A 23,465-nucleotide genomic window follows, 5' to 3' on the forward strand; every position below is an offset into this window, starting at 1 on the left:
ACATCTGCCACACTGATCCTCAACACGGGGGCCCCTCAGGGGTGCGTGCTCAGTCCCCTCCTGTACTCCCTGTTCACCCATGACTGCATGGCCAGGCATGACTCCAACACCATCATTAAGTTTGCCGACGACACAACAGTGGTAGGCCTGATCACCGACAACGATGAGACAGTATAGGGAGGAGGTCAGAGACCTGGCCATGTGGTGCCAGGATAACAACCTCTCTCTCAACGTGATCAAGACAAAGGATATGATTGTGGAAAAAAAGAGGACTGAGCACACCCCCATTCTCATCGACGGGGCTGTAGTGGAACAGGTTGAGAGCTTCAAGTTCCATCCAGGACCTCTATACCAGGTGGTGTCAGAGGAAGGCCCTCAAAATTGTCAAAGACTCCAGCCACCCTAGTCATAGACTGTTCTCTCTGCTACCGCACGGCAAGCGGTACCAGAGCGCCAAGTCTAGGTCCAAAAGGCTTCTCAACAGCTTCTACCCCCCAAGCCATAAGACTCCTGAACAGCTAATCATGGCTACCCTGACTATTTGCACTGCCCCCCCACCCCCACCCCATCTTTTTACGCTGCTGCTACTCTGTTTTACGCTGCTGCTAGCCGGTGCCCCTGCACATTGACTCTGCACCGGTACCCCCCTGTATATAGCCTCCCTACTGTTATTTTATTTTACTTATGCTCTTTTTTTCTCAACACTTTTTTGTTGTTGTTTTATTTAACTGTTTTACTAAGAAATACATGCATTGTTGGTTAAAGGCTTGTACGTAAGCATTTCACTGTAATGTCTACACCTGTTGTATTCGGCGCATGTGGCAAATACAATTGTATTTGATTTGATTTTATTTATAGAATTAGTCAAGTCCAGATAAGCCTCTTATCCTACAATGAAGTAAGCTTGCTGCTTTTTCACCCAAATGCACATCAACAGAACATTGCATAAATATTGTAATTGTAGCTAGAAGGCAAAAGCACATAACAGCCAACTGTCTTCTTGGATGCTTCGGTTCTTTAGCGTTTACTCGGTTCTGACGGAAGGTAGTCTTGGCGCATGCGCACTTCTGTCTCTCCCTCTATCCTGACCTCCCGGTTTCTCTTCTCTGCGGTACAACTTGGTGCCCCTCCAATTGAGCAACTACACACCCATATAACAGCCATACACACACATGAGGGATGGCCGTCGCTGTCTTCGGAAAGATCCTCATCGGCATTTACGTGGAAATCAAACGGAGTGATGGTAAGACAGAGATCTCCCCTTGTCCGCTAGCTGGATGAAGATGCATTTTTCATTGAGGCGCTGTCGCGTTAGCTACATCATCTTTGTTGCTTCCAGGCAGCGCCTAGGCAGGCGGGATGCTGAGTTGGATAACTAGGGTAGCAATGGCATGGAGATCTGTGCTCGGCGTTAGACCCTCTCATCTTACTGTCATGTCCCTGTCTGACATAGTGGCTGTCAATCAAATTGGTTATTACCTGAATGACGTAGCCTTTAGTGGATTAGGCTAGCCGGCTAGCTAGCAGGGAGGATGCATCCACCTGTGCGGTTATAGGCCGTTCTGGATGGCTGGCAGTGGTACTCGATTCATCCGCTATAGCATTTAGCTAACTGGCAAAATGGGTATAGTCATAGTAGACCGTTCAGCTCGAGCATGCATGCATTTGTCATTACAGTAGTTTACACTCTCATTGAACAAATATCGGGTGATCATCTTGATTTCATTGCTTTGTGATTGGATTACAATGGCCTATCATATCCACTTCATTGCCTGGGCGTGAGATTATGGGTTGATATGGTAGGTATGGTGTATGCATCTAAGAGCATCCCCGGAATGATGATGATGAGGATTCGTGACTGTTGTCTTTGCTCGGATCTGTGCTAGTAGTAGACAAATGTAATCAAACATCATTAGAGGACCACGCCCATTGCGCATAGTAGCCTAGTATTGTAGCTGGCAGTAGCCACTGACTAGCCTACTAGCTACTACTTTATATAGTAGGGCTTGCTAGTCTAAGGTGAATAGTATTTGGTTGCTATTTATTTAATTCTCGCCTGTTCTTGCTCCAGGGAAGGACTAGCTAAATACATGCTCTGTTAGTGTTTCAGCAGCAATGTCTTGATTGTTTTATTATCTGCTGAAGCAACTGTATGTGACTGTATTTTTTATCAAGCAACTGTATGTGACTGTATTTTTTAAATGTTTGTAGTAATTTGGGCTCATCCCAAAGAGAAGAGCTGTAGCTGTTTAGAATGAGACATTAAGCATTATGGAAACAAACCATTTTGCATGTACAGTAACATAACAAAAAGCAACTGAAGCAATCTAATGTTGACATGCATGTAAAGCTTTTGACAACCAATCAGATCCAGGGCTATTGACACATCTGTCACTGAAGGCCTCTTGCCCATCCTGGCAGATCCTGGCTGGTCTCATCATCCTCTTTGGTCAGTGTGGTCTAATGTATTTTGGTCATGGCTGCATTTCAATAGTCAAGAGTGTATGACTGTATGAGTCTACAACTGTTTTCTCTCGTCTATGGCAGCTAGGACGATTCCATCATGACGTGGTCACATGGCTGAATGAAGATTTTATGGTTCTGTTGCCTGTAGGAGTCTACAATACAGTTGTTATCTATATGTTTCTAACATGTATCTTTCAGGTCGAATCCACCAGGCCATGGTGACGTCGCTGAATGAAGACAACGAGAGTGTCACGGTGGAGTGGATAGAGAATGGAGACACGAAAGGGAAAGAGGTACTGTGTGTGTGTGTTAAGCATTCATGTCTGACCCCCTATCAGCTTGTATCAGGGGATTTACTGCAAATCAGCTTTACTATGGATGCCCTTAAAGTGGAACTGACAGCGTTTTAACTACTTTGTAGATATGAAACAAACAGACAATCGTAATACACTATATATACAAAAATATGTGGACAACCCTTCAAATTAGTAGATTTGGCTATTTCTTTCACACCCGTTGCTGACAGGTGTATAAAATCAAGCACACAGTCATACAATCTCTATAGACAAACATTGGCAGTAGAATGGCCTTACTGAAGAGCTCAGTGACTTTCAACATGGCACCGTCATAGGGTGCCACCTTTCCAACAAGTCAGTTCGTCAAATTTCTGCCCTAAGAGCTGCCCGGGTCAACATCGGGTCAACTGTAAGTGCTGTTATTGTGAAGTGGAAATGTCTAGGAGTAACAATGGCTCAGCCGCAATGTGGTAGGCCACACAAGCTCACAGAACGGGACCGCCGAGTGCTGAAGTGCTTAAAAATCGTCTGTCCTCGGTTGCAACACTCACTACCGAGTTCCAAACTGCCTCTGGAAGCAACGTCAGCACAATAACTGTTCGTCAGGGAGCTTCATGAAGTGGGTTTCCATGGTCGAGCAGCCGCACACAAGCCTAAGCTCAGCATGCGCAATGCCAAGCGTCAGCTGAAGGGGTGTAAAGCTTGCCACCATTGGACTCTGGAGCAGTGGAAATGCGTTCTCTGTGATGAATCACGCTTCACCATCTGGCAGTCAGACGGACTAATCTGGTTTTGGCTGATGCCAGGAGAACGCTACCTGCCCGAATGCATAGTGCCAACTGTAAAGTTTGGTGGATGAGGAATAATGGTCTGGTGCTATTTTTCATGGTTTGGGTGCCTTAGTTCCAGTGAAGGGAAATCTTAACGCTACAGCATACAATTACATTCTTGACGATTCTGTGCGTACAACTTTGTGGCAACAGTTTGGAGAAGGCCCTCCTGTTTCAGCATGACAATGCCCACGTGCACAAAGCAAGGTCCATAAAAAAATTGTTTGTCGAGATCGGTGTGTAAGAACTTGACTGGCCTGCACAAAGCCCTGACCTCAACCCCATCAAACACCTTTGTAATGAATTGGAACACCGACTGCGAGCCAGGCCTAATTGCCCAACATCAGTGCCCGACCTTACTAATGCTCGTGGCTGAATTGAAGCAAGTCCCCGCAGCAATGTTCCAACATCTAGTTGAAGCCTTCCCAGAAGAGTGGAGGCTGTTATAGCAGCAAAGGGGGGACCAACTCCATATTAATGCCCATGATTTTGGAATGAGATGTTCGATGAGCAGGTGTCCACATACTTATGGTCATGTAGTGTATCAGTAAAAAATATCAAATTCCCAGTTTATGCTACAAAACCAACTTTATAAGAGGTTTTAAAAATAGGTTCTATTTGACTCAACATTCCATGATGTACACTAAGGAGTTGTTGGCAGAATAGATGGATGCAGTTCAATGCATTATTAACATAATTCACCAATTAATTTATTGGTAGTCCAAAAAATATTGCTATCAGGTTGTAAATCACAGCTGGCTTGGTACATTGTTTGCTGCCTCCATTCGGGATGCACTGTTTCAGTTTCAATGACTCAATATTTTGGACAAAAACGGACGAATGTGAACGCAAGAAATATGCTAACTGAATAAGTAGTTCAAGTTCTGTGACTGACTTGTGATCATTGCCCTTGCTAGTTTGATTGTATTGCTGGGAATGTCAATACAATCAAACTAGCAAGGGCAATGATCACAAGTCTGTCATAACGTGGCTAATAGGCGAGCGTATCTTATTTATGTAGCAAGCTAAAAACGCGGAGCATAACGTTAGCTAGCTAGCTGCTAGGAGGATGTCATGTCATTGGAGGAATGGGTGAGTGACTGACTTTTCCCCCTCGTATCGTTTTTCGGTGGCTACACAGCTAGAGATGCATGTATCATTTGGTTAGCTAGCAAGAACTTTAACGACTTGTTCAGTTAGCATATCTCTTGTGTTCACAAATTTACTCTGGCAATCTACTCCGATTTCAGAGCACTCTCGTCTGAGTGTGGCAGAACGTTGAGTAACTGATTAATTTACGAACGCGCAACACCCGCTGAATATGACCGGTGTCAGTAAATATAGTAATAGTTAGTCACGAACGCTCTAGAAAACATGTAAACAGCCTAACCAGCTCTGTTATGGCAAGTAAAATGGTCAGTGAGGTGTTCTCTCATTTGTGTCTGGAAGTAGCTAGCTTGCAAGCTAGCCAATTATAGCCAGTTTGCTTGGTTGCATGCAAGCGAGTAGGCTACTATTCCCAATCTTTATCAGTGCAATTTTGACAGCTAACTAGCTGAAAAAGTTTGAAAGGGTTTATCTAATGTTTCTTTGTTAGATTTGAGCGCATCTTGCTCTGGCTAGCATTAGTTGTTGATCTTGTTGAAATGCATAACTAAGGAAGAGAGAGCCTACATTGGTTTGATCAATAGGACTGTAACGTTCCCAAATGTAAGAGGACTCCCATGCTATTGACATAATTTGCAGAAATCCATTCAGGTGTATTTTGTGGCTTTTGGTGAATGCGTTCTAATGATCTAAAGTCGCGCTGTTGCAACTGACTGTAAACACACAGTCCAGTTCAAAGTGAATGATGGCATGCCTGTGTGGCAAATGGCTTGTTTGCGTAAAGGCCTACTGTACCTCTGGTTGGCTATGGTGCACCGGTCTGCGTAGACTCCGGTGTCCAAACGCACGGCCGCTTTCCCGCTGCTATATAATTTTCACAAATGCTGTCAGTTCCACTTTAAGTAGTGTGCTTTAGTGTGTGTGTGTTTGTGTGTATCTTGCGATATACATATAGATCATAACACTTTAGTTAGGTGTACTGTTGGAATCATATAAATAAAATGATTTATATTAAGAAGCAAAGTGGAAAACAGCGTTGTCTTGTTTGGAACAATCTTTTGACTGCATTTGACCTGCATTTAACAGAACAGCATGCAAACTTACACTGAGTATACAAAACTGTCCAGATGAATCCAGGTGAAAGCTATGATCCGTTATTGATGTCCCTTGTTAAATCCACTTCAATCAGTGTAGATGAAGGGGAGGAGACAAGTTAAAGAAGGGTTTTTTTTAGCCTTGGGACAATTGAGACATGTATTGTGTATGTGTGCCATTCAGAGGGTGAATGGGCAAGACAAAATATTTAAGTGCCTTTGAACGGGATGTGGTAGTAGGTGCCAGGTGCACCGGTTTGTGTCAGGAACTGCAACGCTGCTGGGTTTTTCACGTTCAACAGTTTCCCATGTGTATCAAGAATGGTCCACCACCCAAAGGCCATCCATACAACTTGACACAACTGTGGGAAGCATTGGAGTCAACATGGGCCAGTGTCTCTGGGAAATGCTTTCGACACCTTGTAGAATCTATGCCCCGACGAATTGAGGCTGTTCTGAGGGCAACTCGATAGCAGGAAGGTGTTCCTAATGTTTGGTATACTTAGTGTGATTCTACAGCAAGGAGGAACTGCGCTGCTTGATTGACAGGGCTTTGTGTGTGGGACGCAGCCGCAAGCAGAGAGAGAGGACAAACAGAGTAAACTATAAAAACGGACATTACACGCAGCTGAGTGGATCTCTTGTGATATGGACATTGCACATGTTAATATTTCGATTTCCATGTGAATTCGATTAATTGTGCAGCCCTAGTGTTTGTGCGTGCGCGCGCCCCTTTAGGATTAGACATGTTTTTTTTTAAAAACATGGTAGCCTATTTCACTTCTTAAATGTCACTGGTAAATTGTTAATCAACCTCACTGCACATGAAGCGAAAAAGTGTGACTTTCTTGTCTTCCTGAGTTACGAGATTACGTTATTAGTCCATACAAGACATACATTTGTCTTCAGCAAATACTGAGCTTTTTACAACGGGTGGTTTGGAATTCCCACTGTTAGAGCCTATCCTGCAAGGATGGCACTTTATCAGATCTTTTTTAAATTACTTGTTAAACAAAATCTCTTTCTCTTGGCTCCGGTTCCTGGTCCACTTGCTCTTCTTCTTGTTTCATTTATTTCATAACCACCTCCTCTTCAAATGTAAAAATAAATAAATATAAAAAGTTACTTTAAAATCATCCATGAGGAGTTACAGGTGGTAGTAGTAGTAGTGCAGTGCGTTGATAGGTAACGACGTAAACGATGGTACTTTTTATGAATGTGCTGGCCATGTGTGTTGCCTGGTATATCATGGGCAGGCTCTAACAATGGGAATTCCAAACCACCCGTTGTATAAAGCTCAGTATTTGTATTATTTATTTTATAGTCTTTTTTTGCTCATCAAGGGATCCAATAATTCCGGACCTCACTGTATATATATACACACACACACACACACATTAGGTTGGAGAGGCTGGAACAGAGTTTTAACATGTTGTACCCTCTCCCCATGCAGATTGACCTGGAGAGCATCTTTGCTCTGAACCCAGATGTGGCTCCAGAAGAGGAGGTAGTACAGAGTCCTGAGACCCCCCCTCCTGCTTCCTCCATCTCCTCCGCTGCTAAACAAATCAAGCCACCCAAGGTCATTCTATTATAATGTCTTATACTGTGGCCAATAGCCATATGTCTGTACCAGTGGAGGCTGCTGAGGGGAGTATGGCTCATAATAATGGCTGGTACGGAGCAAATGGAATGGCATCAAACACATGGAAACAATGTGTTTGTATTTGATACCATTCCATCGATTCCGCTCCAGCCATTACCATGAGCCCATTCTCCCCAATTAAGGTGCCACCAGCCTCCTGTGGCTGTACAGTATAGTTTTATCATGGTAAAGTATCAGCTATTTGCATGTGTCACATCTGCTTCTTTACATTCATATGGTATTCTTTTGTCTCTTGTAGAACCGACGAACAATAGCGCCCCCCAAGACTGAAACCCCAGCAAACAGAGGTAAGACAGCTTCAACAGAACTTTGATCTCCAAGCTTCCTCGTGTTCCACAGTCTGTACACAATGTAACACTAGATTCAACCAGGCAGCTACATAACATCCTACTGACCCACTGTACCATGAAAGTAGGAATAGTAGATCTCTATTTGAGGAGTTTATTTTCAAAATGCTATAACCACCAATTTTTCATATTTGTGTTTTTTTCAACAGTAATGATTGGTTATGAGTACCTTCATGTGTGTGTAAAATATTACTGTTCTCAGATTTTTCATTCATAGATTTTAAATGTGTATGTTTTATAATTTTTTTGCAAAATGCTATATATCCATTGTTTATCTGTAATGGAATGTTGGTATCCTGTATATTTGACTGTGATATGTGGTTGTCTCACCTAGCCATCTTAAGATGAATGCACTGGAATTGGATATATAGCGTTTTGAAATTAAACTATTTGTTTCTGTTTCAATAGAAGCAGAGGGAGAGAGAGAGAGGGAGGGGGGGAGGGAGGGAGAGAGGGGGGGAGGGAGGGAGGGAGGGAGAGAGGGGGGGAGGGAGGGAGGGAGAGAGGGGGGGAGATCATTACTCATATTCTGAATTTAAAAGGCATACAATTAAATAAAATAAAAAAATTAATTGGTCATTTAGCAGACGCTCTTATCCAGAGCGACTTACAGTCTTCAAATGAGACGAAAGCGTTGTGTCCAAGGATAATATGTCATGTACTCAATGTACATGTACTAACAATTACTAAAATGTATTGTGAATGATGTTGTGTGTCCAGCTGCAGCAGTGGGGACTACGCGAGCCAGATCCAGTCAAATACAGCACCAGCAAAGCCAACCAGAACCACCCCCACCTGCAGCACTCACAGCCCTACAGACACAGCAGATGACACTACAACAGCAGCAGAACGGTAATACACACTCACACACACACACACACACACACACTCCAGCTGGGTATTGCTAAATAGTCCTGGTTATTGCTAAATACATTGCCATGCTAACGACCAGTCGTTTTCATTTCCTATTAGTGTAAACCCTGGTTTCAGAGCTCTCTGCTGTGTGTTGAGATGTGTTGTTCCCCCTGTGGGTTATGATGGGACACATGACCAGTGATATAATGCTCCCAGGCAGAAAGACACAGATAGGCTTATTAGCCCAGCTGTACTGCTGAGAGACAGAGAGGCATTGTAATTTCTCTCTAAATATCCACTATCCTGGAGGGGTGGGCTTGGGTTTTATTGCAATGTTATTGAATGTGTTGTTTAGCGCTCATCAAATCTAATCAAATTTTACATACACATGTTTAGCAGATGTTATTGCGGGTATAGCGAAATGCTTGTGTTTCTAGCTCCGACAGTGCAGTAATATCTAACAATTTCACAACATACAGTGGGGAAAAAAAGTATTTAGTCAGTCACCAATTGTGCAAGTTCTCCCACTTAAAAATGACAGACAAAATGAGGAGAAAAAATCCAGAAAATCACATTGTAGGATTTGTAATGAATTTATTTGCAAATTATGGTGGAAAATAAGTATTTGGTCAATAACAAAAGTTTCTCAATACTTTGTTATATACCCTTTGTTGGCAATGACACAGGTCAAACGTTTTCTGTAAGTCTTCACAAGGTTTTCACACACTGTTGCTGGTATTTTGGCCCATTCCTCCATGCAGATTTCCTCTAGAGCAGTGATGTTTTGGGGCTGTCGCTGGGCAACACAGACTTTCAACTCCCTCCAAAGATTTTCTATGGGGTTGAGATCTGGAGACTGGCTAGGCCACTCCAGGACCTTGAAATGCTTCTTACGAAGCCACTCCTTCGTTGCCCGGGCGGTGTGTTTGGGATCATTGTCATGCTGAAAGTTTTCACTCAAAATCTCACGATACATGGCCCCATTCATTCTTTCCTTTACACGGATCAGTCGTCCTGGTCCCTTTGCAGAAAAACAGCCCCAAAGCATGATGTTTCCACCCCCATGCTTCACAGTAGGTATGGTGTTCTTTGGATGCAACTCAGCATTCTTTGTCCTCCAAACACGACGAGTTGAGTTTTTACCAAAAAGTTATATTTTGGTTTCATCTGACCATATGACATTCTCCCAATCCTCTTCTGGATCATCCAAATGCACTCTAGCAAACTTCAGACGGGCCTGGACATGTACTGGCTTAAGCAGGGGGACACGTCTGGCACTGCAGGATTTGAGTCCCTGGCGGCGTAGTGTGTTACTGATGGTAGGCTTTGTTACTTTGGTCCCAGCTCTCTGCAGGTCATTCACTACGTCCCCCCGTGTGGTTCTGGGATTTTTGCTCACCGTTCTTGTGATCATTTTGACCCCACGGGGTAAGATCTTGCGTGGAGCCCCAGATCGAGGGAGATTATCAGTGGTCTTGTATGTCTTCCATTTCCTAATAATTGCTCCCACAGTTGATTTCTTCAAACCAAGCTGCTTACCTATTGCAGATTCAGTCTTCCCAGCCTGGTGCAGGTCTACAATTTTGTTTCTGGTGTCCTTTGACAGCTCTTTGGTCTTGGCCATAGTGGAGTTTGGAGTGTGACTGTTTGAGGTTGTGGACAGGTGTTTTTTATACTGATAACAAGTTCAAACAGGTGCCATTAATACAGGTAACGAGTGGAGGACAGAGGAGCCTCTTAAAGAAGAAGTTACAGGTCTGTGAGAGCCAGAAATCTTGCTTGTTTGTAGGTGACCAAATACTTATTTTCCACCATCATTTGCAAATAAATTCATTAAAAATCCTACAATATGATTTTCTGGATTTTTTTTCCTCATTTTGTCTGTCATAGTTGACGTGTACCTATGATGAAAATTACAGGCCTTTCTCATCTTTTTAAGTGGGAGAACTTGCACAATTGGTGGCTGACTAAATACTTTTTTCCCCCACTGTATACCCAATACACACAAATCTAAGTAAAGGAATGGATTTAAGAATGTATACATATATGGACGAGCAATGTCAGAGATGACCTGGCCTCCACAAGCACCCGACCTCAACCCAATTGAGATGGTTTGGGATGAGTTGGACCGTAGTGTGAAGGAAAAGCAGCCAACAAGTGCTCAGCATATGTGGGAACTCCTTCAAGACTGTTGGAAAAGCATTCCAGGTGAAGCCGGTTGAGAGAATGCCAAGAGTGTGCAAAGCTGTCATCAAGGCAAAGGGTGGCTAATTTGAAAAATCTCAAATATAAAATATATTTTGATTTGTTTAACACTTTTTTGCTTACTACATGATTCCATATGTTATTTCATAGTTTTGATGTCTTCACTATTATTCTACAATGTAGAAAATAGTAAAAATGTCCAAACATTTGACTGGTACTGTACATATGAGATGAGTAATGCAAGATATGTAAACATTATTATATTTCTGTTGCCTTGTGCATTTGTTGCCTTGTGCATTTGCCTCTAAAGAGCGTTGAAGTGTGTTGAAAAAGGACAGACAGTACAAATGAAATGGATCACTATTATACATATGTAATAGATCATTTTTGATAATTGTCTTCCCTGTACTGTTTCAGCGCGGCGGAAATCCAACTGTGTGAAGGAGGTGGAGAAACTACAGGAGAAGAGAGAGAGGAGGAGACTACAACAACAGGAGCTGAGAGAGAAGAAAGCACAGGCAGGGTCACACACACCAACATACATACACACACACACACACACCAACATACACACCGACATACACACACACCTTTAACCGTGTACCGTTCTCTTCCAGGAGGTAGATGTGACTGTACCGAACTATGAGATCATGTGTATGATCAGAGACTTCAGAGCCAGTCTGGACTACAGGCCTCTAACCACTGCTGATCTGGTACGTATATATCTAAATCGGATCTGTCTCCTGGTCTAGTTAGCTGTAGATCTACTTTCATAGATAGAGGGGTGACACGTCTTCATTGGCCGCTAACTGAATCACGTCTTGTATGTATGATATTGTTTCACCTTTCAGATCGATGAGGAGCACAGGATATGTGTGTGTGTACGAGCACGGCCCCTCAATAAAAAAGGTAAGTGTATATATAAATCGAACACAGGCACACCAACCTTTTCATGGTTACATGGTCTTTTACATGCAGAGATTTAACAGCATCGTAAGCATCACCCTCCTCACTCTTTCACTTGAAAGTGGGATATTAAAATGTTCCAGTGGGTTATTCAGAACTCCTTTTCACCCCCCTCAGAGTTGACTATGAAGGACCTTGATGTGATCACCATCCCCAGTAAGGACGTTGTGATGGTCCATGAACCCAAGCAGAAGGTTGACCTGACCAGGTACCTGGAGAACCAGACCTTCCGCTTCGACTACGCCTTTGACGACAGCACCGACAACGACATGGTCTACAGGTATCTTTCCCTTCTCAACTTCCAAGTGGTAAAATAGTCTGGTCTACAGGTATGTTTCAAGAACAAAAAGAATCATGTGAACTGGGCCAAATTCTTACTGAAGATGTGTGTATGAGTCAAATCTTCCATTGAGTTAAACGCATAATTTATTCCAAAGTATAATATTGTAATTTCGATTATCTTTACTGTGATTTGGTTGACCTATCTAAACCATTTCTTCCCCCGTTCCCAAGGTTCACCGCCCGGCCACTGGTGGAGACCATCTTTGAGAGGGGCATGGCCACCTGCTTCGCCTATGGACAGACAGGAAGTGGGAAAACACATGTGAGTGGAACACTTTCTGTGTGTGTCGGCTAACATTTTAATGCTAAGGCCATACAAAGTTTATTTACTGTTTAACAGATTTCATTTTTTGAAAAGTGAGGCGAGCGAGCGAATATAAAAAAAATTAAAATAAAGTAAATTAAATGTTAACCCCTTATAAAAATACTAAACAACCTTAGTACAACACTTAACAACCTTACCAAAATATTTTACCCTTTTGGAATGACAGTCACAGGGACCACAGTTTGAGTCCTGGTCAAGGAACTCCCCCTAATTAAATACATTGCTGTCAGGAGTTGGATAGCACAATTGAAAGCCTGTCCCGGCTGAGTTGTAGACACAGTTAATTTTTTCGAGGCATAGTTCTACCATTTTTAATAATTGATGTGCTAGCTGAAATATATAGCAGTCTACTAAAATCATCTTACTATAATAAACTGCTTCAGCATCTATTCATCTTGAATTCTTCATTCAACCCCTCTTAATTTTTGTTTTATGTGAAGCTGGGCTTTCCTGCGGTCAAATGACCAAATCGCCCTCTATTGGCCTCATGGGTGGAATGTTATTCATATTTTTCATAATTAATGAACATTATTTATTTTTTTAAAGCTGAAAATGTGCTTAAGACTACCAAGAAATACTCTGTGTAACCCTGATTTAGCCCACTGCAGTAAAAGGTTTTAAACAGTAAATCGACTTTGTCTGGCCTAACTAGATAATGCATATACTGTGTTTGTTATCACACTCTTTTTTGGCACATTGTCTTTGTTTGGGAGTTCATCTCACTCAACCCCTTTCCCTTTCAGACGATGGGAGGAGACTTTTCGGGGAAGAACCAGGACTGTTCTAAAGGGATCTACGCGCTGGCTGGTACGAACACTACACCATATCTCTCTCTCCGGATAAAGTTGTTTTTCTGTGTATCTGTGTAAAATTGTGTCTCTTCAGTGAAACCCTTTTCTCTCTGCAGCGAGAGACGTGTTTCTCATGCTGAAGAAGCCAAACTACAAGAAGTTAGACCTCAATGTCTTCGCCACCTTCTTTGAGATCTACAGCGGGAAGGCAAGTGAAGTGACCAATACATCTTCAAACCCCCTGGAGGATGTGTAGACCGTGCGTGGTTGTGGTGCTGTAGGTGTTTGACCTTCTGAACCATAAAGTCAAACTGTGTGTGCTGGATGATGGTCGTGGTGGTGTTAACCTGGCCACGTTGTTGTGTTGTGGTTGTCTTGTGGTTGTCTAGGTGTTTGACCTGCTGAACCGGAAAGCCAAGCTGAGGGTTCTGGAGGATGGGAAGCAGCAGGTGCAGGTGGTGGGGCTGCAGGAGAGAGACGTCAAATGTACTGAAGACGTCCTCAAACTCATAGAGGTCGGAAACAGCTGCAGGTAAAACCAGAGAGGGAAGGAGGGAGGGAAGGATTATTTAATAGATTGACATTTATGTTCTAAAAGATCTAAAACTGGTCTTCTAATTTCTCCTAGTTTTGTCTCTTTTCCTGCTGTTATCTCTCTCACTCCTCCTACATCTCTCTCCCAGGACGTCAGGTCAGACCTCGGCCAACGCCCACTCGTCACGTAGCCACGCCGTGTTCCAGATCATTCTGCGGCGGCGAGGGAAGATGCACGGCAAGTTCTCGCTGATCGACCTGGCGGGGAACGAGAGGGGTGCCGACACGTCCAGCGCTGACCGCCAGACACGCCTGGAGGGGGCCGAGATCAACAAGAGTCTGCTGGCACTCAAGGAGTGTATCAGGGCTCTGGGTCGGAACAAGCCCCACACCCCGTTCAGAGCCAGCAAGCTGACCCAGGTTCTCAGAGACTCCTTCATCGGGGAGAACTCCAGGACATGCATGGTGACATAATATGCACCTCCTTTAACACATACTGCCTTGGTTTGCTGTTTATCCACTAAGCACCTACGATAATGAGTTTCTAATGATGTAGCAACTGTTATTTCCCCCCCACAGATTGCCACTATATCTCCTGGAATGGCTTCCTGTGAAAACACTCTAAACACTCTGAGATACGCCAACAGGTGAGGCATTCACCTGCCTAACCTCAACCTAACAGACTGTCTACATCTCACCTACTACTAATTACTAAGACTGTTAGTCGATGGGGAGAAGTTTAATTGAAGTTCACATTGCAGAATATTCTTCCTCCTCTCACTCCCCCTTCTTGATACGAGCCAAAACATTTACCCTTCTCCTGACCGGATCCTCTGCCTTCTCTCTGTGTGTGTGTGTGTGTGTGTGTGTTTGTCCCTCTCCCTTTCTCCAAACAGAGTGAAGGAGTTTGGGATCAGCCCGTCAGACATCCCCTTCTCCCAGCAGCAGGGTGGTGGAGGGGGGGGTCGTGCTGAACTCTCCCCCACTAACACCTACGAGTACGATGACTTTCCCACCTCTCCCACCAGGTCTCTCCTCTCTACTGACCTCTACTAGCTACCAACCTGTACCCGTCCTCTGTTCTGCCTCTCATTTCACTCCAGGGAGAGGTTACCCCTAACCACAGCTCTAGGATCAAATTAACTGTAACCGTATAATAACTATAAGGCCAATCAGGCGATTAAAAAAATATATATCTGATCCTGGACCAGCGGTAACTTTTACCTACTCCTTTCGTTTCCTTTTTTACCCCTTTCTTGTCTATTAACCATCGTCTTATGTGTTGCTAATGTCTGGTTTCCATATTAGTAAAGGATGGCTACAAACTTGCACACCCTCACGTTTTACAGCTTCTTTTATTTCATATATTTATTTTATTTTATTTTTTCAGTTTCAGTTTGTCATTGCTGAGTTGTGGCATGATTTATATATTTAACCCTTTCATTAATTTATTGCATTTCATTTATGTTTAACGCTTTCTTTCATTCATTTCAAAAGCTGTGTTTTGTTTTTCATGTTTTTCCTTCCCAGCTTGTCCTTTACTCTTGTGCCTGAGAATGTCTCCATTCGTTGCCATTGGTTCATTGACTGTTTTAACCAACCAGATCAGTCAGTTCACATGGTCAGGGAAACTGAATCCTATTCATGTGTGTGTGTGCTTGCATGCGTACGTGTGTGTGTGCGCATGTGCTCGAATCCCCGAGCCGACTAGGTGAAAAATCAGTCGATGTGCCCTTAAGCAAGGCACTTCATCCTAATTGCTCCTGTAAGTCGCTCTGGATAAGAGCGTCTGCTAAATGACAAAAATGTGTGTGTGCGTCGACAGGGTGAAGGAGCTAACGGTGGACCCAGGGGTGATGATGGAGGGGCGGGGGGGAGGAGGGGGACACAGCGTTACCCAGCTGGAGGTCCTGGAGGCTCAGTGGGGGGTCGGCAGCTCGCCTCAGAGGGACGACCTCAAACTGCTCTGTGAACAGAACGTAAGAACATACACACACTCTCCTACCGTACAGTCACCTCTCTGTGTACTGACTTGTACTCTTATCTACCTCTCTCAACTCAAACTGAGCAAAATGAAAGAAAATCCGTTTATTTTACTGTCAAATCAAATGTGTGTGGTTCATCAGAGTAGGAATGTGTTGATAATTCAGCATAACATATTTTTTTCTGTCTCTCCTCTCTTTCTCTCCCTCCCTCCCTCTGACTCTCTTAATCTCTCCTCTCCCCTCCCTCTCCTCTGCTCTCGTGCTCTCGTCTCTCCCCTACCTCAATCTCCCCTCTCCCTCTCTCCTCCTCTCTTTTTCTCTCCCCTCTCTCTCTCTCCCCTCTCTCTCTCGCTCTCTCCCCTCTCTCTCTCTCTCTCTCTCCCCTCTCTCTCTCGCTCTCTCCCCTCTCTCTCTCTCCCTCCCCCTCTCTCTTTCCCTTCTCTCTCTCGCTCTCGCTCTCCCTCCCCTCTCCCCCAGGAAGAGGAGGTGTCTCCTCAGCTCTTTACCTTCCATGAGGCTGTGTCTCAGCTGGTGGAGATGGAGGAACAGGTCCTGGAGGACCACCGAGCTGTGTTCCAGGTACACACACACATACAAACACACACACACAATCGCACACATATTATGTGTGTATTTTATTATCTGTGTGTGTCCGGTGCAGGAGTCTATCCGTTGGTTGGAGGATGAGAAGGTGTTGTTGGAGATGACAGAAGAGGTGGATTATGATGTGGACTCTTATGCCACGCAGCTAGAACAGATCCTGGATCAAAAGATAGACATCCTCACTGAACTCAGAGGTAATCGGGTATTCTAATATAACTGATTCTAGATCAGAATTAAGCAACAGTTCAATCAATTGTGATTAATGTCAAATTATTTGCAAGTAATTAGCAAGATGACAGTATATTTTTCTGATTTTTATCTAAGCATCCCTTTCTCTCCTCCCCTCTCTCCTCCCTTCTTGCCTCCCCTCTCGCCTCCTTTCTCTCCTCCCCTCTCTCCTCCTTTCTCTCCTCCCCTCTCTCCTCTTCTCTCTCAGACAAAGTGAAGGGTTTCCGTTCTACACTCCAGGAAGAGGAGCAGGCGAGCAAACAGATCAACCCCAAGAGGCCTCGTGCTCTTTAGACATGTCATACACACCCACACACACACACACTTGTACGTACACACAAACACGTACACACAAACACACACTAATCTCAACACTTAACTGGAACCCTCTGACGTAAAGGATACTTAAGACTGCCATAAGCGTGACATAACTGATGTCATAAGCCAATGGTCCCTAATCGATGGTCGTATATTTCTAAATGTGGGTGGTGGCCTAAGGCTTGTTTGATTTGGCCAGAGGGGCATAGTGAAAGGCTTTAAAAATAAATGGGGTCACAGCACAAAACATCTGGAAACCACTGTTGACAAGCAACTGATTTAGACCCTTGTTTAGACCTAAATAAAGTGCTATGATGGAAGTTATGATTTAAGGATGATGAGGTGTTGCACCATTTTCTATGTACAGGCTCCTCCCATTGCTGCTTGTTAATATCACCCATCCATCCATCCATCCGTCTGTAAAAGCGAGGGCAGATTCCCTCTTCTTTCCATCCCCCTGTAGACTGTATGTACATGAGTAATGTATCTGTGTTGTGTACCGACTATCGACCGCTTCTCATTTAAACAAAGAAAAGACGGAAGGATTTATTTTAAGCACCTTTTTATAAGATTAATATGTAAGATATGATCGTTTTTTTAATTGTAAGAATAAAACCACTTATTTAGTAACTATGAAGTACTTAATCAGATCTTGCTCCTGGAGAGTTGTAGTGTGTGCAGGCATTCTTTCCAGTCCAGCACTAACACACCTGATTCAACAAATCAACTAAACACCAAGACCGCCATCAGCTGAATAATATGTGTTAGTCTAAGCCAGCACACACTGCATTCAGCTCTCCAGGACCAAGAGCAATGAACACTGATTTAGTAAGAAATACATTTCTGACCACCTCTTCTGATCGTGTATCCTATATGGGTTGAGGAAGTGATCAGGTTTTGGTCTGGGAGCCAACCAGATGCATGCATGCACAAACCAGCTGTGATTGTACTATAAACCTCCATTGATCTGACTATACCCTCCTGTGTCTACTGTACATAAATCCATTACTCTTTAGGACCGTGTTCTCCTACAGTGTTTCCTCCTACCATTTCTTAGGCAAGGCGGCCCACCTGGTCAGCACTGTTGCCCCCCCCCCACATCTAAAAAGACTGATTTGAAATGTTCAGTATCTTCAACCTTCTGATGTTGCTTTTGGGGGACGTTGCGCCTCGCCTAAGAATAAAGCTTGCAGAAACACTGTCTTACAAATGCTTCTAATGACTAGCTTGTAGAAAACTGCTATATGTACCAACCTGCCTCTTAACAAGCCCAGTCTCAGTTGTATCTGTCCATTCTGTTTACAAGGCAATCAATATGCTATTAACTGAAGAAATCCCCTGGTACTATGAATCTTGTAAAAAGTCTCTGTTTTCTCCCCCCATCCCATTTTAAAGTAGTTTATTAAAGGGAAGATAGATGTATAGTGAGGACTGAGTTGGGACCTAGCTGCTGCGATGTAACTGGAACTGGACTACAGTACCTTATGTTAATGTCATGTGCATCAGATGTAACGCTGCCTGGCGTAAAGAATAAAGAACCACATGACTGACTGGACACACTGCACCTTCTGCTATGCTTGTTCTGACAAGAATTATTCAGACACACATCCAGAGTGGGCAGTGAGAACTGTGAAGGCCTTCCTGATGAAGGGAGACGATCCTCACAAAGCACTTATGGCGTAGCGCGCTACTCTTCTGGCTCACGGCGCTTCCCCAGCTGATGGGGAGTAACATCAGAACTCCCTCACCAGTCAGACACACAGAGTTATTGTTGCATATGGGATGTAAAACTTGAAAAATAACTATACAAAATACAATTGGTGTGATCGTGGAGAGACCACGATCACGAATCACACCAATTGTATTTTGTATAGTTATTTTTCAAGTTTTACATCCCATATGCAACAATAATTCTCATGACACATTTGTTTACGGAAGTACCCCACCCCACCCACCCCCAACAGTGAGATAGATCACACTAACAAATGTTTTTCTTTCACAAATGCAATTTACAAAATAATATCAAAAATAGTGTTTGCATATTGTATTTTCATACATCATTGTAGTCGTGGTTTAAAATGCGTAAGTGTTGCATTATATATTGTAGATAAACAACAAAGACTCGGGTAACAAAACATTATCAAGGCTTTATTCATTAGAATGTCTTACTTTAAGGACTTGAGATCTGGCCACTCTGATTTGAGTTGAGATGGGCTGACTGGTAAGGGAGTTCTGATGTTACTCCCCATCAGCTGGGGAAGCGCCGTGAGCCAGAAGAGTAGCGCGGTACGCCATAAGTGCTTTGTGAGGATCGTCTCCCTTTTTCAGGAAGGCCTTCACAGTTCTCACTGCCCACTCTGCCATTGCTCTAGGGGTATTGTAGACTACTTGTCACATGCACAAAGTTGTACTCTTTTGCAAAAACAACAAATTCAGAGGCTGAGAACTGGGGACCATTGTCTGTCACTAGGGTCTCGGGGACCCCATGTTATGTCTTCCTCCGTAGGCTCCCCTGGGAGCTGAGCTCCAGATTCTTGCCTGGGACATGCATGATCCGAAAGGAGTCTGAATCTCAGTATGCGAGGAGGTAGGTCATCCAGCGCTCTTGTGCCCAGGAGTGAAATCAGAAGCTTGTGGTCTGTTCCGATCACAAAGTCCAACCCTAGCAGGTAAGTCTGTAAATGCTCACAGGCCCATGTAGCAGCAAGCGCCTCCTCAATCTGAGGGTATCTATGCTCTGTCTCTGTCATGATGTGTGATATGAAGGTCATGGGCCTCCACTCACCTGACTGTTGCAGTTGAGAAAGAACTCCACCCAGTCCATGTGAGGATGCATCTGCAGAAGTGCTTGTCAGGACAGTATTGTGTGAGAATAGCAGGAGAACTTAGTTCTGTTTTCACCTTCTCAAACGCTGTGTGCTGTCCCATATCCAGTCATTGTCAGCTTTCAGGATGTCCCTGATGGGTTTTGTCAGCTCTGCAATGTTTGGAGAGAACTTGCTGACGTAGTTCACCATGAAGTGTCGAACATCTACAATGTCTTTGGGCACTGGCATCTCAGTCATGAAGGTGGCGAGCGGGGCTCAGTCTTTATTTAGCGAGATCTGCCAGAACCCTGCTGGCGTCTAGCTTGGAGAAAACTGTTGCTCCTGACAGTTTGGCCAGCGTCTCATCCATTGCGGGTAGGATGTGTTTTCCCTACACACATTCTCATTCAGATGTGTCATATCTACACAGATCCTGATGTCGCTGTTTGGTTTCGGTACTACAACCATACCTGCACACCACTCTGTCAGTTTGGTGGAAACACCACCAGTGGGAAAATGCAAATATTTTCTATATTCGGATTTTAGAATATTCACATAAAAATCTGTAGCCAATTGGATGGAGACCTACCTATAAATTACATTGTGTTTGCACACAAAATGCTTCTCAAAAGCATCTCTGACTTTCATGTATACATATGCACGCACCACTTTTCCGTTATGTTTTTTGTTGAATTTTTTGAAACAAGTTATTTTTTTCATTTCACTTCACCAATTTGGACTATTTTGTGTATGTCCATTACATGAAATCCAAATAAATATCCATTTAAATTACAGGTTGTAATGCAACAAAATAGGAAAAACGCCCAGGGGGATGAATACTTTTGCAAGGCACTGTAATGTGTAATATGTCTTACTTTGTTTGCTTTCTTTCATTGATTATGAACATGAAAGAAAAATGTTTTAATTGTATTTTAAGTAGCCAACGCAAGTTTCCTTGGGGGGTAGTAAGGAATATTGGCTTTGTGAACTTCAACCCCAAAGGTGTCTAAATAAAATATTTTATAACTTCAGTAGCCGTTTGTCTACAGACACTTAATGACATAACAGTTTTGCTCATCTTCCCCAAAAAAATCTGACTTCGAAGTTGTTGGGTTTTTCTGATTTTGTAAAAATGTGCCTCAATCTCCCCTTGAACATGGTGATAGGAAGTATGTTTAGGATTTTTTTAATTGCTCAGAACCTTTCAATGATGTGCCATAAAATACTTTCTTTATCACTCAGATTGCTTTACGAAGATTCACTTTCCCCATCTATAAGTTTGCTTGCATGGTATCTGGCAGGAAGCTGGAAGATATCAGGATTGTGTGGAAAGCACTTGCATGCATTCAACAGTACAGTTTCCATATCTTTTGGCGTCTCCTTTGCAATGTGATTGATGAGTTGCGAGAACTGGGACTCCTTTCCTTTGGCTGACATCTGCCTTCTCAACAATAAGTTGCAAATATCATGCCTGAGTTTTTCTCTCCCCTTTATGCAGGCCCCAATCAGCATGTTCGTAGTCAGAGTTAGATTGATTATGTCAGCTTTTGACACTTTGTGTTTGATCTTAAGTACATTCAAGCAATGCACAGCTATGCTTGGGTGGATAAGTCTCAAAGCTTCAAAGTTTCTAGAACCATTATCAGCACAACGGATCAACAGTCTGGAAAGCTGCTCCAAATGTATTCTCAACTTTGCAGGAACAGAACACTGGCTTGCGTTGAAGGTCAAGAAACTTTTCACAATGAGAGACTGAAAGTGTTACGCTCTTCGAGTTCACATTTAAGAGGACCAAAACAGCAAAAATGTGAGCACTTTTCTCCTCTATGTTTAACGTCTTTAGGGTTTGCTGACAATAGCCTTAACATATTCTTCTGAACATCTGAACTTCTTCTTCTCCATTAGAATCCTGAAACCATAGAATCTCTTCCATGCATTCTTGTTGATGGTCTTGATTTTCTCTAGTTTTCTGAAAGGTTACTAGGAATGAAAACAGTTTTTACCGTTTCTATAGGATCTTTTGCCTTGGTCTGCATTTGAGATTCATTACTCGTGCAATTGAGAAGAATTACCTTTGACTGCTTGATGTTTTTGTTAAAACATTCATTCTCAATGAGTTGTTGCAGATGATAAATAACATAGATCTCCTGAAAGTCATCAATCATAAGTAACACAGGTATACGAGTAGATTGTTCCGTTGTTTCAAAAGTCAACAGCTCGACTACCTGTTGGGCAACTTCAGTGGGGACTGCAGTTGTGTCTTTCAGAACAGCACAACGGAATTTGTCTCTCAGTTCCCACAGGATATGCTTGGCTAATGTGGTTCCCCCACACCCTGGCTCATGCAATAGGTTGAAGAACACACAAGGCCTTTTCAAAGAAAGCAGATCTGGGATAATGGTGTCCTTGATATTATTGAACTTGTCTCGTTTAATAAATGGCATCTTTCCAGGCTGCTCAGCAAAATGGAAGTTCCACTATTCCACCTTGCCCCCTTTGTAAAAGTACTGAGTTGATGTCTTAATTTCCTCCCTCACACTGGTTCACACACAGAATGTCCAGGGTGTCCATGAGGCCCTAAACTTTCCTTTCTAAGAGCACATTGCTGTCTCCCACACCAGGCAAGAAACGTCTGGACCTATGATTGTCAGAATACAGACTGAGGACAGTTCCGCTGATCTCAGCCAAACTGAGCTCATATATACATCTTCTTTGGATGTTGATTCTGCAGTTCTCAGTGAGACTCAGGTCCTTCCAACAAGTGAATGCATTTTTGTTTTCAAACAAACATAGGATTTGTTGTTCACAGAGTCTCTCCTGGAACATCAGGAAGGTCTCAAACACAGGGTCGAAACGGTCACTCACAGAAGACAACAAAAGGAAAATGACAAGGAATTCCTTCTCTGGCAGTACATCCACACAACACAGGAGTGAAACCACATCTTGCACAGAGGTTTTCTTCTCATTTCGCAATTGATCTACAATTGAGGTTGTTTCTCCATTGACCACCCCATTGCAGAAAACCCAACTGGTGTTGCTTGAGATTTGTAGTTTGCTAATGGTGTCCTCCACTGTGTCTGTGATTCTATATTGTTTTGGTAAGTGCACATTTGTTTTAATCTTATCATCAAAGTAATGGTGCAGTCCCTTTTTAGTTGACTCTGGGTCAAAGTCCAAAACAGCAATTGGTTTCAGCTCAGGAAGAAATCCCATTAATTCCATTAATTCCAGTTGAGATGGATTTGTTAGTCACAACTACATACTGCTTATACTGGGACTTGTCTAAAGACAACGAGTCACCTGTTATCAGATTGCTGAGTCTGGAGCCCTGGATGCATTTTTTGGCACGTTATAGACATGGTAGATGCTTTTTTTTACAGATCTCATAGTCTGACACTATGTCAACCTCAATCACATATTTCTCAGATAATATCATGTTGGTGTTGAGAACCTCAATGAACCGCAGTGTCTTGATGCATTTCTTGGCTGCTTCTTTCTGTTCATGCTCAAAATGTCCCTCAATGGCAAGAGGCAGGCTTTTCACAAAAGCCTCTTTGTCCTGGACACTAACTCCCAACATTTGGCCATGGTAGAAATCCGGCTTGTCACCCACACCAAAATGTATGGTGCCATTTGTGCGGCTGTTCATTCAGGCTCCAGACTCAGCAATCTGATAACAGGTGACTCGTTCCATGTAGAA

At 43.2% G+C, this 23,465-nt stretch overlaps 1 protein-coding gene across 3 annotated transcripts; it reads left to right on the forward strand.

The window, feature by feature from the left end:
- Nucleotides 1–1,179: 1,179 nt before the first annotated feature.
- On the forward strand, nucleotides 1,180–16,934 carry LOC311136208 (kinesin-like protein KIF2A; the record flags this gene model as incomplete). 3 transcript variants are annotated; one of them, XM_084170320.1, is made up of 20 exons in its annotated part: nucleotides 1,180–1,243; nucleotides 2,665–2,759; nucleotides 7,247–7,375; nucleotides 7,698–7,746; nucleotides 8,527–8,658; nucleotides 11,284–11,384; nucleotides 11,484–11,579; nucleotides 11,718–11,775; nucleotides 11,950–12,112; nucleotides 12,346–12,436; nucleotides 13,243–13,306; nucleotides 13,407–13,498; nucleotides 13,680–13,822; nucleotides 13,974–14,289; nucleotides 14,404–14,471; nucleotides 14,721–14,852; nucleotides 15,650–15,803; nucleotides 16,287–16,388; nucleotides 16,471–16,606; nucleotides 16,849–16,934. In XM_084170320.1, 20 exons carry the CDS (start codon nucleotides 1,180–1,182, stop codon nucleotides 16,932–16,934), a joined length of 2,271 nt encoding a protein of 756 aa, XP_084026446.1. The 3 variants fall into 3 exon arrangements, with proteins under 3 accessions (XP_084026446.1, XP_084026448.1, XP_084026447.1); XM_084170322.1 differs by having other exon boundaries at nucleotides 14,721–14,822; XM_084170321.1 differs by having other exon boundaries at nucleotides 8,533–8,658.
- Nucleotides 16,935–23,465: the final 6,531 nt, after the last annotated feature.

The sequence above is a fragment of the Coregonus lavaretus genome, assembly GCF_964263955.1.
Source record: "Coregonus lavaretus genome assembly, chromosome: 10".
NCBI lineage: Eukaryota > Metazoa > Chordata > Actinopteri > Salmoniformes > Salmonidae > Coregonus > Coregonus lavaretus.